At 35.9% G+C, this 18,401-nt stretch overlaps 1 protein-coding gene across 5 annotated transcripts in view; it reads left to right on the top strand.

Annotated features, from left to right (window-relative positions):
• ZC3H7B (zinc finger CCCH-type containing 7B) overlaps positions 1-4,661 on the top strand; it is a 51,580-nt gene extending 46,919 nt beyond the window's left edge. For all 5 annotated transcript variants that reach the window (XM_058189949.1, XM_058189950.1, XM_058189951.1 and 2 more), the window contains one exon: positions 407-4,661. In XM_058189949.1, coding sequence (XP_058045932.1) covers positions 407-599 — 193 coding nt within the window. In that variant the 3' untranslated portion in view covers positions 600-4,661. The remainder of the gene's footprint in view (positions 1-406) is intronic.
• The last annotated feature ends 13,740 nt before the right edge of the window (positions 4,662-18,401 follow it).

Here is an 18,401-nt window from a genome sequence, read left to right as displayed (position 1 = left end):
TAAAGAAATAGTGTTTTTTAAGCAGATTAATACCTTATATTCTTGCCATTTGATATAGGAACTGTGTTTATTCCTGGGCTGATGATTTAAGGAAGTTGTAAAATCTTGCTCTATAGTTTCTCCTACTATTGATTCTTTAGTTAATCTTCATAAACCTGCTTTCATGTGATTTATTTGAAGGTGGTCACTTTGTCGGCAGAACATTTTGTTAACTGATCTAGATTCCCATGTGCTAGAATCTGGATTGTTTGCTGAAAAATCTGTCCCTTTCATGCTGTGGGCCCTGCAGCTTTAGGGAAAGATCTTCCTGTAATTTGAAATTAACTTTCTGAGTTTGAATGCTAAAGAATTAAAGAAGAGAGATTCCTATTTAAAAAATTGACAGTTGTATACTGCCCTCCTACAGGTTCCAGAAAACAAAAGGCTGTCCTGAAGGAGAGAAATGTCTCTTTGCTCATGGACAAGATGAGTTGACCGAATGGCTTGATCGGAGGGAAGTAATGAAGCAGAAACTGGCTAAAGCTCGAAAGGATATGCTGTTGTGCCCTCGTGATGATGACTTTGGCAAATACAACTTTCTATTACGTGATGGTATATAATTCTGGGTGGTGGTAGAAACAAGCAGACTTTTCAGAACTGGAGTAAGATGAAGCTTGGGCAGTTACAAAGAGCCTGAAAATTGTTCCAATACTGTGGCTTTGATTGTAAGATAATCAAAATGATTCACTAATGTTGAATGGAATTAAGGATTGAATCATCAGTAGCCAGTGGACACAATGCTTCTATCATTTTGTTTTCCAAATTTTTTTGGTCAATTACCAGCTTCTTTTTCTCTTTTCTTTCATAAAAGAGAAGATGTTTTTCTTTTTAATTTTCCAACCAGATTCTTATTTTAAGCATTTAATTTTTGATGGGATATTGCGGTATTACAGAAGCAAGCATAGAGCGAGGAGATATGTCAAAGATGCAGGGTTTTGTTCAAGCCAGACACTTGTGTGCTGGGTCTTTATGGTCTCAAGCCACAGTGTTGAAATTAACAATACAAAACGTTAAATATGAATAAAATATAAGCTTCCCCCACTTCAATCTGGTTCTAAAACGTTCAGATTATTCTGGTGGTTGCTTTTAAATAATAGTAGTAAAGTATTTACTATTTAATACTACTAAGTGGTAATTAAAGAAATACTAGTAAAGAATACATTATGTCTTTTTCTCCTTATAGCCAGAATTCCATCACAGATAAAAGCAAAGAATTTTAATCCTGCCACATGACATTAGAAAAGCCATTGGTTGTCTTTGCAAGCAATTAGTTTTTTCATATTAAAGATTATTGAAAATACAATAGATAATTGATGATTGATTTAGGCCTTGTATGAATATATATAAGTCAAAGATAACTTTTATTTCTGATGGTGTGTCAGCAATCACAAGAGTTAATTTTTGCTTCTTTAGAGAGAACTTTAAAGATATTTGAGAATTTTCCTGTACAGGAACATGTTAATATGTTTGGGTTTCTGCAGAGAACCTACTTGTTGAAAAAGAATACTTTCCCACTATACATGTAGTCTTCTCTCTAGTAGGTACAGTTCTGGTGGCTATGAAAAAACAGTAATAATGGAAATGAGATGAAAGGATTTCGTTTGTTATCCAGGAGTGGGTTTTATAAATCTGATTGTGCCAAAGAATCAGGTTTGTAAACTTTCTTTGGCATTAATAATTTAGTGCTAATTATAAAAGTATCTTGGTAATTTTGACCTCAAGGGGGAAAATAAATTAAACATTTTCAAAATTCATCTGTTTAATTTAAATTGCAAATAAGAGACTTGCAATTAAATGTTTCATATCTCAAACTAATAGAAGTTAAATATAAGACTAGAACATTAAGGTTTCTTCCCTTTTCTTAAATAAAGAACGAGAAAATTTTCTCTAAACCAATATTCAATGTATCTGTGAAAATAACTTCAAGAGGCTGTAATTTAAAGCATCTTTACTAGGAATTAAGTTCCACTAACTTAGTGGTCAATTGAACAATAAAGTCAGAAAAAATATGATAGTAACATTTCACAGAATTATTATAAGAGATTGTAGGGAAAAAATGTCACATTGTTTGATGTGATAGGAGGAAACAAATGATTCATAGTGTATGGATTTTGCAACTGTAACCAAAAAATCCTCAGCATTTTAATGCAATTATTTTTATTGGTCTGATAGGGAAGTACGTATTTGTTTTGGGTATATGGTGCTACAGAATTGGCTTTTATACTTTTGCAAAGTGGATGAAGGCATGGTGTAACCTGAATGTGAAGGTTTCATATAAAGATATCTATCTAAAATCAGTAGGCTTGCTTACAAAATGCTTTACTCTTGATGAAGTGTGAATGCTGTAGAATGTTATATCTTTCTTCTTTTGAAGTAATGACAGTCAAGATGATCTACCCTTATTCATATGAAGAAAAATGAGTATAATAATTATAAAATGTATAATAATTATAAAGGAAATGCAGTTAGTAGGAAGAATATAATGTCAGTTTCTTTTTCTGCTATTATTGATATAGATGGATTATTAACTCACATTTGTCTGATAACTTTAATTACTTATTTCTACCCATTACAAATTTTGGTCTAAAATCATCTGTTCCTTGAATAAAAGCAAGTATTTTTAGTTTATTTTAATGGTGCAAAGATCAGCCTTTCCTGAGAAAAGTTTGGATACTTTTTTCTAAGTTTTGAAGAAGAATATTTTAGCATCAAGCACCTGATGCCCTCTAAATGTGTTAAATTGCTACCCCCATCGTAAATACTGAACATGGTAATTGACTGTGCTGACCTGCAATGAAAGAAATTGCTCATCATTCTAGAGGGTGCCTGAGCTGGGAAATTTGTATATGGGGTAGAGAATCTCTGTATTTCTAAATCTTTTAAAAGTAGTTATGTTCCCCAATTGTCATCCTATGTGGAACTCATAATATCTGGACTGAAAATTGTTTAAACCAGCCTCTTTCCAGTTTGATTGTTATAGAACTTGCAACAAGATTTTTCAGATTCTGTTACATGCTTTCCATTATTTCCATTTTTGTCTCTTGCCTCACTAATTAAATACTGTAGTCTTAATTGTTGATCCTGGATTAAATAAAGCCACAGGACCCAGTTGCAATTAAATGAGCCCAATGCATTCCCTCTTCTCATGCATAGATGTGTTGAGTAAGTTACACAATACACTATTATCTGTTCAATTTGTTGATCCTATTTCTCTAAGAAAAATGGAGGTAAATAAGAGATGGATGCTTAACATTCTAAACTGTCTGCTGAATCTAGAAATATAACCATATGCTGTGTCAACCCAACATTTATTTAGATTATAGAGCTAAATAAAATGTTTTCTTAAAAAAGTAATTAAAATTAGTTGTAGCCTTTTTTCTACCCTCTTCAGTACAGTTGTGCTGGAGGGAAAAAGGCTTTGGACTATGATGTTAGAGCACGGTGGGTGCACGTATTCTGGGCATTACAGTGGAAATTTTCATTTTATTTCCTGATATGATAATCTGGTATGTGGTGTTGCAGTATTTTGTTACCAGACTTGTTCTAGTGTGTATATATGTACTCCTTTCATAAGACATATATACATAGGTATTAAATATATCACTCTATATAATATTATATATGTGTGTGGTATAAGGAATCTTTATTGAGAGTTAAGGAAAAGGACTCAAGCCAGGGAATAGAGCATCTCTCATTGAAAGAAAGAAGATGTGGGGAGAGGATGAACATTTCTCTGGAATTCAATAAAGCATTGATTATTATCCCCGCCAGTCAAGAATCTACTATTTTGAAAAAGCCTGTAAATCTTATTCACAGAAATAAATATTCAGCTAATGAGGAAGTAAAATCTGTTTACTGTTTTGAGGAAGGAGATACCAGACAGGAGTAGGGTTCTCTTTTGACATTTTGTTTCCTTTTCTTCTGTCAACTCAGAGGTTACAGGGATCATCAGTTTCTGCTATATTACAACTTGCTATACCCTTCAGCATTTAAGTCCAGTGTTTTGAACAGCTAAATTAAAACAATAAAACAGGCTATAGTTAACTAAAATTGAATAGGTTGGCAAGGAAGGGATTTTCAGAAAGCATTTTGAGAATGATGACATGTTGTCATTGATTGTATTTATTAATAAATACAAAATGTGCTTCTGAAATCTTGGAATGACCTATTATTCTTTATATAAAAGTGATTCCATATAAGTTGCCAAAGAGAAAAAAAGCTGATAGGCTCCTTTCCTAGACCTAAAAATGGAGCAAGATCAATTTGAAAGGGATGCTGGTTAACCAAGCTTTCTACCAGTTTGTCCCTTAGAAATGTGACGAGAAAGGAAAGCAAATGAAGGGAGATGCTTTATTTCTAAACTGGGTTTGTAATAAGCTCGAGAGTCCTTCAAAATATCTATTAATATATTTTAAGAATACCACACTTTACTATTAAAGAGTAATAATATCTTTCACAAAGTCCAGTAATCAAATAATACTATAGATGTCCTAATAACATTCTTGTTCTTAATAAATTTGTTTCTTTTAGCCTTTGTAATAGAAAATAAAAGCGTGCACTTTAAACCTTCATCCTGTGCTTTGTATACTGATGTTATCCTTCAAGTAAAAATATTAACATTGCCCTCCGTCTCTTATTATTGAACATAACTCACATTGGCTAATGACCAACACCGTAACTCAGACTGGGCCGTTTTATAGGCCTGTAAGCCATATCAAGCCCTTTCGCTGTTCCTATTCAGCCTGCAGTGGCATGGGGGTGAGGGGCAGTGGCAGCCTTCCACAATAGACCTGGTTTCTTATATGGCCCCTTGGGAAAATTAATTGCCCATCCCTGGAGTAACCAGTAGATGGCTCAATTTTGTTCGTTGTAGACCAGTCATTTCATTTCTATTGGGTTCAGCCCAGTGCTGAAATTCAATTTTTTTTACTACCAGTTCTGTGGGCATGGCTTGGTGGGCGTGGTAGGGGAAGGATACTGCAAAATCTCCATTCCCACCCCACTCTGGGACAAGCCAAAGGTGGTAGTTGCTAGTTCTCTGAACTACTCAAAATTTCCACTACCGGTTCTCCAGAACCTGTCAGAACCTGCTGGATTTCACCCCGGTTCAGCCTGTATTTTGCTAGATCTTCTAAATGCTTTAGCCAACTTTTCTTTGAGCAGATCACAATCACCAAGCATGATTTCCAGGACAGTTGATAAGGAAGTGTCTGAAATACCAGGGTCAATACATCTGAATTGCACTACCTGCTATAGACTATTCCTTTTTTAATCATTTCATTATATATTTCGTCATAAATTGAAATTTCCAATATTTGTAGTGCTTTGGAAAACTTTGAGAGGTTTTTTTTTTCCCCAAATGCTAAAGCAATGTCAGATGGCATATACATTTACTAAATAAAAAAGTCAATCATGCTAGGAATGATCAGTGGAAAAAGGAGAAAATATAATTACAATCCAAATAAAGTTTCAGTTAAAATATGAGGAAGGAAGGAGAATGCAGGAGATGGAGTTTCTCTTAATTTATCAACCACCTCCAGCATAATACACTCAATTGGGGCCCCAAGCCAGCTAGCCTAGCTGTCAGGCCTGGAAACCATACTAGACTTTAGGGTTCCAGACGCTGCCACATTTTTCCCCTGAGGGGAAGAAGTGGGGCTGAGGGGTATGTTAACATTCTTCAAGCGGTCAAGGTCGGATGGTGTTCACATCTGCAGGAAGAGTGGCAAGAAGATATTTGAATGAACTGGGAGAACGTGGGACCATGTGACCATCAAAGGAGTCAGGGGGGTGGGACTCTTGGGGTTTGTATAACTGGGAAAAGAATCCGGAAATTCAGTTTTGGAATTTCACTCATCGTGTGCCAGTTTCCTCATGCTAGTAAAGAACTCTGGAAAACAATGGCGTCTGAGTTTTTTTTATTGCAGAAGAGGTTTTTCTGGAACCTTGACATTATTCCAAAATTGAATTTCCAGATTCTTTTCCCAGTTATACAAACCCCAAGAATTTGTTAACCCCTTTTCAAGTAACCACCGGCATGGACTTCGTTCCAATGCCTGAACTCCCTGTGCAACCCCCCACTTCCGTTTCCCTAACGGACTGGATGAATTCGTTGAAAAAAGGTTGGGAGAATACAAAAAAGGCTTTAGCTGTGACAGCTCGGAATTACAAAGCCCAAGCTGACAAACACCGTTCCCTTCAACCCCCTTTTCGCATTGGAGATAAAGTCTTTTTATCTACTAAGTATCTGAGGTTGAGAATACCCAGCAGAAAATTCGGTCCAAAATTTTTGGGTCCTTTCCCCATTGTAAAAATTATTAATCCCATTACCGTCCAACTCAAGCTCCCTCGAATGTTGGGGAAAATACACCCGGTATTCCATACCAGCTTATTAAAACCTGCTAGACAGTCTGGTCTGAGACCTCAACCTGCAGCTCCCCCACCACCCTTGATAATCCAAGGTGAAACCCACTATGAAATCAAGAAAATACTTGACTCTAGACTATACAGAGGTCAATTACAATATTTAGTCCACTGGAAGGGATATCCATTATCTGAATCTACTTGGGTCAAAAGTTGGAAAGTAAATGCGGACAATTTGATTAAACAATTTCATGACACTTTCCTGACAAACCTAAAAACCTCTTGGAGAGGGAGGGGGTGGAAGGGAAGTGTGGACCACTGACACTCTTCTTTATCAACTCTTTGTTTTCTTTCCTAGGATATAGCTTCTTTTCCAAGGGGGGACGCCTGTCAGGCCTGGAAACCATACTAGACTTTAGGGTTCCAGACGCTGCCACATTTTTCCCCTGAGGGGAAGAAGGGGGGCTGAGGGGTATGTTAACATTCTTCAAGCGGTCAAGGTCGGATGGTGTTCACATCTGCAGGAAGAGTGGCAAGAAGATATTCGAATGAACTGGGAGAACATGGCACCATGTGACCATCAAAGGGGTCAGGGGGGTGGGACTCTTGGGGTTTGTATAACTGGGAAAAGAATCCGGAAATTCAGTTTTGGAATTTCACTCATCGTGTGCCAGTTTCCTCATGCTAGTAAAGAACTCTGGAAAACAATGGCTTCTGAGGTTTTTTTTATTGCAGAAGAGGTTTTTCTGGAACCTTGACACTAGCTCTGTTTGGAACATCTTAACCTGTAAGGTGAGATTGGCTTTCCACCTTTCCAAAGGATCATGGTAGAGAAGGCTCTTCTGGACCCTGCCAGCCAAAATTCCCTGATCGATGGAACCCACAGCATGCCCCCTGTGCCAGCAGGGTGGGTGGACCAGTCCCGTGGGAGGTGAGATGGTTCATCAAGTAACCTGGGTCCATGCCATGCATGGCTTTAAAGGTGATATCTTGAATTGCACCCAGGCCATAGAATAGGGCGGCAACAGTCACGGGACTAAAGCTCTTTTTTGGTGCGTTCGAGGAGCGGAGGCTGGTAGTTTTCGGCGCAAGAACTGAAGCCTCCAGCTCGGTTCCGGCTGGCAAAGAGGCAGCAGCTGACAAGCTTCTCGCAATAAGGGAGATGAACAAATGTGGGCTAACAGGGAGTCCAGCAGTGAGGGCTCAGCCCTGGCTTGCCTTCCCTGGCAGCCAGCCCAGCCGTGGGAGGAAGGTAAGTCGCGGGATGAAGAAAGAGGCGGTTGTGGGGGAGGAAGCAGGGAGATTGAATAAGGGCCGGGCCTCTGAAGGAAGGGAAATGGGGTGACATGTGGCGAAGGGAAAGCAGGCAGTATGTAGGAGGTGGCCCCGGGAAGGTTGGAGCTGGGAAATGGTGTGTTCCCCGACCCAGCTGAGGCAGGTGGCGAGCAGGTGGAGGCTTTGGGGCCTCAGGAATGGCGCGTCCCTGGGCCCCAGCCCCCAACCCAAGGTGACGGGCGAGCAGGTGGCATGCTTACCATTGGTGAGCTAAGCAGAGCAGGCAAGGTGTGGAGACGACTAGTGAGGCGATTAGCTGGGCCGTGTGACGAAGGCAACATATTTGGCGGGACAGCGTCAAGTGGGTGGGTGGGGCGAGTGAGCAGCGATCGAGTGGGCAGGGCAAGCCAGCAGCGACCGGGTGGGGGTGGGGCCAACCAGGGGTGGTATTTACTGCTTTGGCGAACCAGTTAAAATTGCCGCTACCAGTTCTGAACTGGCTGAGTACCACCTCTGAATGCAAATATGAAATACAATAACCTTTTCCTCTAAAATTAACCATAAAACCTACTACTTCTATAATCATGAACAGTTCTAATCATCAAACCCCAAAGTTAAAATTTAATTTCTTTGTTTCAAGCAAAAAAAATATCCAAAAGTGGTTTCTAAATGGAAACGGAGCTAGACAATGTCTTTTGTTTGATCAAAGCAATTAATGTTGCCATCTCCACCAACTCCATTAGCCTCTCTATCCAGATGTACAAGGCTTTCAAAAATCCTTCCCCTTTTAAGAAGGGAAATTACAGGGTTACACTGATACAGTTATAGGAAGTGATGCTTGTCACATGCACTGCTGAAGGATACTTGCAACAATCATGCAACCACATTCCTTACATCCCACTTAGAATAGAGGGTATTGAAGTGGGGGAGAAACAATCCAGTCTTAGTAGCCACATTGCCAAGCCTTACTGAGAAGTCTCATGCTGCCTCATGTTCTTCCCTCATGACCTAAGGCTTCATAGCCTTCGGTTGCCTGATGGCTGCAAAAAATAGTTCATGAAAATGAATTATCCTTGGTCAGAGATCCAAGGGACATTTTATCCATACAAATGCTTTTGCTGGTTTACTTTACAGGGTTTATATGTTCCAGTCATAATTGATTCTGAGCAACATGCAGTTCTCCCTTTGTAATTCAGATTAAAATAAAATACAACTGAAAAACCAAACCATACAAATAACAGTATAAGACTCAAGGGGTAATTGCAATCCCTTCTCTCCATATTTTTTTTTTTTTTTTGCCACTAGAGGTACTTAACCTTAATCTTCTAGGACTTGTATGAATAGCTACACTAATGCTATCGGGAAGACCATTCAAATGTGTTTCGGAGGAACACTGTTCCAAAGGAGGAGGACTGGAATAAAGAAAACATGCTTCCTTTGCCTCTATAGATGGCATATCTGAAGAAAACCTGCCTACTTGTGAGAAGCTGGTCCTGCATGTATCCAAGCTTCCCTCTATGCATGGTTTTAAAAGTCTTTAAAGATCAGCACACTGGAAGCAAATAATTCTGTTCCAAAAGTAGCAGTGTTATATGGGTGCAATGAGAAAGCTGTTACATTTTGGTCTAAAGGTAGTTTCCAAATGCTTCTCAAGGAGGGCCCAATATACAGCACACTGCAGTACTGTGGTGGGTTTCTACCAGTTTGTCCCGGTTCGGACAAACTGGTAGTGGCGGCGGCGGGAGGCTCTCCCCACCTGCCCGGACGTTATCATGAACGCTCTGCGCATGCGCAGAAGCGCTGCCCAAGAGCACATAGGCACACTCACAGTTCCAAACCGGTAGCGAAGGTAAGTGGAACCCACTACGGCTGCAGTAGTCAGTATCACTATAGTAGTCCAACTAACTAAAGCATGAGTGGCTATAAGCAAACCCTTCCATTCCAGAAGAGGTCACAAGTGGCACACAGATTGAAGTGTGTAGGAGCTCCATGAGAAAATGTTTATTTTTCTGCTTTTCAATTTCTAAATTAACTGGCATGCAACCATGTATTTCTTTTTTTTCTTTTTTTAATTTTTTATTACTTTTTTCCAACAAACAAAAAAGAAAATACATTATTACACCCTTGTGCTATACAAAAAAAGGAAGATTTGGGTCTTCGGATATATCCTCATGATTGCCAAAATCCACGTTCTCGAGGTACAGGTACCGAAGCATCCAATTTTCCAAGCGCATAGTCCATGAATGGTTTCCAAGTCTTCCGGAAAATATCTTCTTTATACACACCACTTCTAATTTTAATATCACATGTCATTTTATCATTTAAGGCTAATTTCCACATTTCAGAATTCCACTCTTCTATTCTAAAAATCACATCTAATTTCCAATATCTAGCTATTATAATTCTACCTATTATAATCATAATTCTAATCAATTCTTTTTCATATTTTGTTAATTCTATTTCCTTAATTACCAACAATAATATAGCCATGACCGTGGTGGGTAAGGACCTTTCCTTCACTTCACAGGGCTTATTAATGAAGATTTATGAGGATTTATGCTGTTTGGAATGCACCGTTATGGATGAAAGTTAATAAATCATGAAGTGAAAGTGTTAACAGCCCAGCAGACTGAATTTAAGACTGGTAGGTCATCTGAAACTGCTTGAATTAAGGAGTTTTTACAGCGTGGGGGTGACCGAGCCGACTGGCAGACACGATAAATTTGGAATAATTGTTGTCTTTTGCTTTTCCTATTATAACTATCGTGTTCTGTGTTTTATTGCTGAGGTCAAGGAATGAATATTAAAGACTGAATTTGTTAATAAGAAGAATTTAACTGAAGAGTAAACCGATCTTTTGTGTTGGACTGACCGGCAGCAATAGGATTTTACTGGGCGGACAATTTTTTTATGAGAGGAAATTAATAGCTTGTTTATATCACAGATAACAAAAAAAGGATTTTTTTCTGAAGTTTAAGTTGGTACGAAGCAGTAAATTTCTTTCTCCTTTGCTGACGTGAAGAAAAAATGGCGCTGATTATTGTTTAAAAGCTGTGAGGTATCTGTGTTTCTTTGTGGAGTGACTATGAGTCACAAGCTACTGAGAGATAACGAGTGCAAAATAAGCCGCTTCGCTTCAATTAAAAGACTGCCGTCCCTTGATCTTCATTAAGACCCTCTGTAAAATTGGTTTGAAATACTAGTTTGGAAAAATTTTTAAGATTTTTTAAAATGACTCAACAACTTTCAGAAACGCAGCAACTTGCTGCAGCTTTAAATAAAATTGGGGAAAAAATAGCAGGATTATCAGAGCGTATGGATAATATGACATTGGAAATGACATCGGAAATGAAAAAGATGAAACAAGAAATGAATGAAAATTTTGCAAAGCAAAGAGAGGAAATGACAATTATTAAAGATGAAATGGAGCAGATCCATGTACATGAGGTAAAAGTGGATCGGCAAATTGGTGAAATATTTTATAAAAATGAGCAGCAAGATAAGAGAATTTGTCTCTTGGAAGAAGAGATGAGGAAATATAATTTGGTTATCCGAGGGATTTCAGAAGAAAAGGAGGACAAATTGAAACAGCGGGTTTTAAAATGGATTAATGATCTTGATACGCAACTTACGTTTACAATAGCAGATCTGGCAAGTGTTTTTAGAATTGGATATAGAAGGCAAAATGGTTCTAACAGGAATGTGCTTGTCAGGTTCGCAAATCTTGGTGATAAGTTGGAAGTTATGGCAAAGGTGAGAGAGAGGGGAGATGCTTTGAAATTTGAAGGGAAGACTATTCAAGTCTTCCCGGATATATCAAGAGAAGAAAGGGCATGGAGATTTTTTTTAAAACCAATTACAAAAGTTTTGAGAGATAATGGAATTAAATACAATTGAGGCCACCACAACAATTGAAATTTTTTTATAAAGGAAGGATGCGTACAATTACCCCAGACATAGATGCACTATTATATTTACGGGAGCTTGGACTGATTGAGATGGAGGATTTAATGGAGATAAAAGATCAAATGCTTAAGATGGGTGGAACACACGTGGAAACATCAACCCCAGGAGAAGAAAAAGGGGCTATTGGAGGGCAAGACCCTAAAGGGTTAAAGAGGAAAGAAATATCACCTGTGTTGGTTGAACAGAAGAAAAGTCGTGAGGATACAGTAGGAGAAGAAGCAGATAAGAGTCTTGGAAAATATGAAGCCGAATGCGGGAGAGAGCCATCACTATCTTTTTTCTTGAGTGATGAATTTAAATAGCCAGCCCGAAAGAAGTGGCCCGGACATTGGCACGTCCCATCTCCCCCATTCTCTTTATAGAGGCGAAACCAATGAGGATGTGGGGGAAGAAGATTGTTTGTATTTTATTGTTTGTCTTGTTTTTTGTTTTTTTCTGGTTTTCTTATCGTTTTTTATATGTTAAATGTTGGTTATATGGGAGTTTAATGTTGGGTTTTGGGCACAGAAAGGAAGAGGCGGGGATAGGATTGAAAAATTTATATTTTAAATGGGAGTCATAAAAATAATGTCATGGAATGTGAAGGGTACAGGGAATCAGATTAAAGAAGAAGATTGGAATTTAAGATTAAAGAGATTTACCAGATATTTTATTTCTACAAGAAACCCATCAGAAATCTGAAGACTCAAATAGAATGTATATAAAAGGTATGCAAATATATGAAAAAGCATTTGGAACTTCAAAAGCTAGAGGAGTTGCAACACTGATATCAGATAGGGTGTATTTTGAAAAACATCAGGTAATTTTGGATGAGGATGGAAGATATGTAATAATTGTTGGAAATCTTAATGAGGAAAAAGTGACACTTGTTAATTTATATTTACCGAATGAAAAACAAAGAGAATTTCTTGAAAAATAACAAAATTTTGGAGAATGAAAGTGTAGGAAAGTAATTGTGGCTGGGGATTTTAATTTAATCAGAGATAAAATAGATAGTACTAACCCCACCCGCTGTGGAGGAGCAAATAAAATGGGGATTTTAAATACGTGGATGCTTCGAAACGGCGTGGTGGATGTGTGGAGAGAGGTCAAAGGAATTGAAAGAGTATATACTTTTTTCTCTAAGATATATAATACATATTCTAGAATTGATTATATTTTTCTTTCTAAAGATTTGTTGAATAATGTGGATAAGGTAGATGTGGGAATTTTAAAGATTCTGATCATGCAGAAGTTATGGTGGACTTAGATTTTAATTTTGAGAAAAAAGAAGTTATTGGAGATATGAGGAGAAACTGTATAAAATGAAAAGGATAAAAAATGGATACTTAAAAAATTGGAGGAAAGTTGGAGATTAAATGATAACGGGGAGGTTAAATTTGAAACTGTTTGGGATGCGATGAAAGCGGTGTTTAGAGGGGAGAGTATTAAATTATCAAGTAGGAAATATAAAAATTATAAAATTAAAATGGAAAGAGATAAAATCAGATTAAAGAATTGGAAAATCAATTTTGCTTACTAAAGAAAAAAAATTCTTCAGGAGCTTAATATGTTAAGAAATAAAATGATAGAAGAAGATACAGAGTTAGTAAAAAGAAATTTGAGATTTTTAAATAGGAATTTTTTTGAATTTAGTAATAGAAATTCTAAATTATTGGCAAAGATGGCGAAAAATAAAAGAGAGAAGAGAGAAATTGGAGTTTTGATAGATGATAGAGGTATAAGATGTTATAAAAAATTAGAGAAATGTGAAGTGGTTAGAAATTTTTTTCAGAATCTATATTCAAAGAAACCAATTAATCGGGGAAAATTGCAAAGCTATTTAGAAAAGTATGTGGTGAAAATTGATCAAACATATAAGGAATTGATGGAAGAAGATATAACACAAGATGAGATTAATGGAATAATACAAAAATTAAAATTAGGGAAAGCTCCAGGTGAGGATGGATTACCTGTTGAGTTTTATAAAGAATTTAAAGAATTAATAATACCAAGATTGCAAAAATTATTCAATGGAATATTACATGGTGGAGAAGTACCTTCGTCATGGAATAGAACGGTGATATCCCTAATTCCTAAACCAGATAAAGATTTAGAAAGGATTGAGTCCTATCGGCCCATTTCTTTAATTAATCAGGATGCAAAGATATTTACTGCTATTATAAGTAATAGATTAAATAGATTTATAGATAGATATATAAGTTACAACCAAGTAGGTTTCGTAAAGGGTAGATACATGAGTGATATTGTTAGAAGAGTATTAAATATTATAGATGTAGCTGAATATAATGGTGATAAAATTGGTATAGTATCATTGGATATTTTTAAAGCTTTTGATTCTGTACAATGGGAAACTATTAAAGTAATTGTGGAGGCTTTAGGCTTTGGTAATAAGTTTATACATGTTATTTCAAAATTGTATCAAAAAGCAGTGCAAGAGTGAAGGTGAATGGAATATTAACTGAAGAGATAAAATTAGAAGCGGTACGAGACAAGGATGTCCCTTGTCCCCAACATTATTTTTATTGGCTATGGAAATATTGACAAAATGATAGAAAAGATGAAGAATTAGAAGGATATAAGGGTATAAGATAAATTTGTATGCGGATGATACTTTAATTATTTTGAAAATGTAGAGAAAGACCTGAAAAGATATATAAGCATTTGATAGAATTTGAAGAAATGACAGGATTGAAAGTAAATTGGTCAAAGTCAGAATTATTGATGGATAGTAATGGTAATGAGTCTGAGAATATGCAAGAGCAATTTGGGATAAGGATTAAAACACATTGAAATATTTGGGTATAGTGCTTTCACTCAAGGTTAAAGAATTGAAAAAACTTAATTATGATGTGGTGATTAATGAAATTGAGAAGAAGATAGACAAATATAAAATGTTAAAGTTGTCTTGGTTTGGTAGAATTGCAATGTGTAAGATGATGTTGCTGCCCAAGTTTAACTTTTTATTCGAGATGCTTCCGTTAAATCTGACAGAGAAAGATATTGAAGGATATCAGAAAAAATTGGACAAATTTTGTAATGGTGGGAAAAGACCTAGATTAGTGAAGAAAATGTGGTATCAAAATCAAAAGGAAGGTGGATTAGGAATCCCCAAATTATTTAATTATTACTGTGCGTATGGTATCCGGATAGTGGTAAAAATATTTAAAGGTGAAGATAACTATTGGAGAGACTTAGAGTTAAGGGATATAGAGAAATTTGGATCAAGGTGGTTTTTAGATAAAGCAAACTCAAAATGTGTAATTAGAAGTTATTGGTTAAAGGGATTAAGTAAAATGTGGAATAAATTTGTTAAAATTTTAATTCCGGATATAATCTTTTTGGGGGAGACAATTGCAACCATGTATTTCTAACCTGATCCAAATGCTTTAAAATAATAATGAACCATCGTATTTGGCAATGTGCTAACATAAATGTGTCCAAGTCTCTAGCAGCTGTACTTTCTTTTTTCTTTCAGTTGGGTTTTAGATTTATGAAATAATAGTTTTCATGCTGGGTAACACTCTCAGAGTCTTGCTGTATGTTTTATACATTTGTTTTTCATTGAAAAATGTTACCACAAACTTCCCTTTGTTATGTTACTTCGGTAAAAATTTTGCTTTTTACTAACCTTATCTTCTATCTGCTCAAAGATAGACATTAATATAGGTAGTCCTTGATTTACAACAGTTCATTTAGTGACCGTTCAAAGCAGTATGAGTTTGGCAGACCATTCAAAGTCTTGCCAATTCTGATGGCAAATATAAGAGTTTGGTGGAAGTTACAGAAAGATATTCATTCTAAACACATTTGGAAGCACATAAATTATTATTTTGTACCTTCTAAAATGCAATTCTCTCTTCAAAATTACTTGACTGCTATAATAACAATAGAATCTTTTTAAAATTAGGAATATTCTATTTTCTTTCTGTTTTCTGTGTTATTCCCATAGCTACCTAGTATAACATTGCTACTGTATTTTACAATATAAATATTGTATATATAACTATTTCATCACAGGTGCTCTGTTGTAGAACAAGTCTAGTCTTCTTCAAAAGACAGCCTTAGTCTCTCAATATCTTTCATTAAGTATCTCTCTCTCACCACTCCCCTTGTTATTGTTTTTGTCCCTCTCTCTTGTCTCTGCGATATGTCAATTAAATAGTCATATATTTAGCCATTATAGGAGCAACTGGGCAGTTCTTTTGTTTATTCTCCAGAGACAATATCTCTCTTCATTTTTGAAGCAAGGCTATTTAGAAGTAGCACACGCACAAGTGTGAAAGGAATAAGAGAGGTAGGGCAGAGATTTTACACAAAAGGCCTCCAGGCTGAAGAAAGATTATGGAACAGACTTAGAGGAGAGATGCCAAGGAGAAGCTGAGGCTTGTTTGCATTGATTCTGAGTAACTTGCGTGCAAACACAGGATGAGATTGCAAGCTAATTAAGATGTTTTGTCTATCATTGTAAATTGTATTTTCAACCACATAGCATTGTCCATTTTAAAATTCAAAGGCAAAAATAGTTAAAATTAGTTGATTTAAGTGATAAATGTTTATTGTATACCAAGATACAACTTTTGGAATAGAGCCATTATTCTGACAGCAAGACTAAATTTAAATTAGAGCTACATGTACTTTTGTAATGAAAAATACCGCATGTTTCCTGACAAGTCACTCTCCTGTTTGAAAGGATAATACAAGACTTATTTAGTTGTGATTCTTGTCTCTCACCCAGAGGTAGTATTCAGCAGATTCTGACCAGTTCTGGAGAACCAGTAGCAGAAATTTTGAGTAGTTCGGAGAACCGGTAAATACCCATCTATTCTCTGCCTCCCGAGTTTCAGCTGATTGGAAGGAAATGGGGATTTTGCAGTAACCTTCCCCTGGAGTGGGGAGTGAATTTTTACAATATACTTCCCCTAGAGTGGGGTGGGAATGGAGATTTTACAATATACTTCCCTTGGAGTGGGGTGGGAATGGAGATTTTACAGTATCCTTCTCCTGCCATGCCCACCAAGCCAAGCCACGCCTACCAAGCCATGCCCACAGAACCAGTAGTAAATATTTTTGAATCCCACCACTGCTCTCACCACAATCTGTGAGTTCTCTCCCACCCAATCCATAGTGGTAAGGGGTTTCATCCAGTCTCAAGACTATCTTCAGTCTCAGTAATTTAACTTTTTATTAGATTATCAAAGTATAAAATACAAAGGAAAAAAACATGGAAAAGTAAGAAGAGAGGGAGGAAAAAAGAAGGGATACAGTGTAATGGGTGGGGGGAGAAAAGGCACTGACTTCCAACTCTCTTTAGCATAGTAGAAGGTAACAACATTACAACCACAACTTTTTGCTTTTACACAACAATATGCACAAGCCATTTCATAGCTTCAGTCTTGTGTTAGATTCCGGATTGACAGATTGAAGCTCATCCAGTTCCTTCAACTTTAGTTTAGGACTTCACTATTATTTAACTGTTATTACAGCTCCTCACATTAGTCAGCCAGATGTTTAAACTGGATCTAGCATTTTTATTCATCTATCATCATCAACATCATCAATCTGGAAAAATATAATGGCTGATATGATGGAAAAGGCTAGAAAAAATATCAACAGTAAAAATGAATTATCTTTTCAAGAATTATTTCAAATGGCCTCAATGAGAATGGAAAAAAACACATTTAATGAATGACAAATTAATAAGTTTATTTGTACAGATAAAATACTGAAGATCAAACTCAAAATTCTACAAGATGCAGAAGAATAATCTTTTTGCTATATGAAATTTTAAGCTAAACTATTAAAATAATTTTGAACTGGATTACAGGTTGGATCATCTGCAATATTAGGTTATGCAATATATATTGTGATAAGGTTCTATGAAATGTGATTCAGAAATTCAGCTAGTCAAATGTTGCATGATTAAATGATTGAGGAATTTAACAGAACCACTGAGGAAACAATGGGAATATCAAAAACAGATAAATATCAAATCCATTCAGAGAAAACTGGCAAGTTTTTCATTAATATATTACTCCAGTATTGATTGCTAAAATGGATAATACATATTCAAAATCCCGATAGAAATGTAATAATTAAAATTAATCCAGATAATTACAGTATTTCAAGTCTTGTGGCAGTGTAAAACAGCTTGAAGATGATTCATCATAGGATGAAGCAAATTTTGAGCAATTACTTCTTCATGGCAATTATTTTTCTCTTCACTATTAAAAACTTTTTATTAATTCAAATTACTTATATTCAATTTCTTCACTAGAAGACTGGCAGATTAAATCTGGGGAATGCGCTAAATATAAAAAATAATGTGATAGTTAAAAAGATAAACCTGACACTAATTTAATTTCAAAATTATTTATGGACTATAATTCTGTACAGAGATTTCTGTCACTTTCAAATTTCAGGTTTCTTTTAACAAAAATTTAAAATATTAGATATCTGATCAACTTATATTGGTTACTTCAGATTAATTAGAAATTCTTATTAATTCTTATGTTTTTATTAATTTGATTATAAAAGTAAAAATGGCTGGTTTTGCTAGTTTGATTTCTAATAGTTCTTAAAATGCCAAGATGATAAATGATTATAGGTATTCCAAATCAGTGTTACTTGTAAGAATAAAAATGAAATGTTTTTTTTTTTTAAATTTTATAAATACTTTTATAATTTATTTTTTGATCCTCCATTTATTCTTTCTTTTCTTTTCATTTTATTTTTACAATAAAATCTGTGATTTTTTT

The sequence above is a fragment of the Ahaetulla prasina genome, chromosome 7 (genome assembly GCF_028640845.1).
Source record: "Ahaetulla prasina isolate Xishuangbanna chromosome 7, ASM2864084v1, whole genome shotgun sequence".
NCBI lineage: Eukaryota > Metazoa > Chordata > Lepidosauria > Squamata > Colubridae > Ahaetulla > Ahaetulla prasina.
Note: the sequence above shows the minus strand (reverse complement) of the source record. Positions and strands in the feature narration are given on the sequence as shown.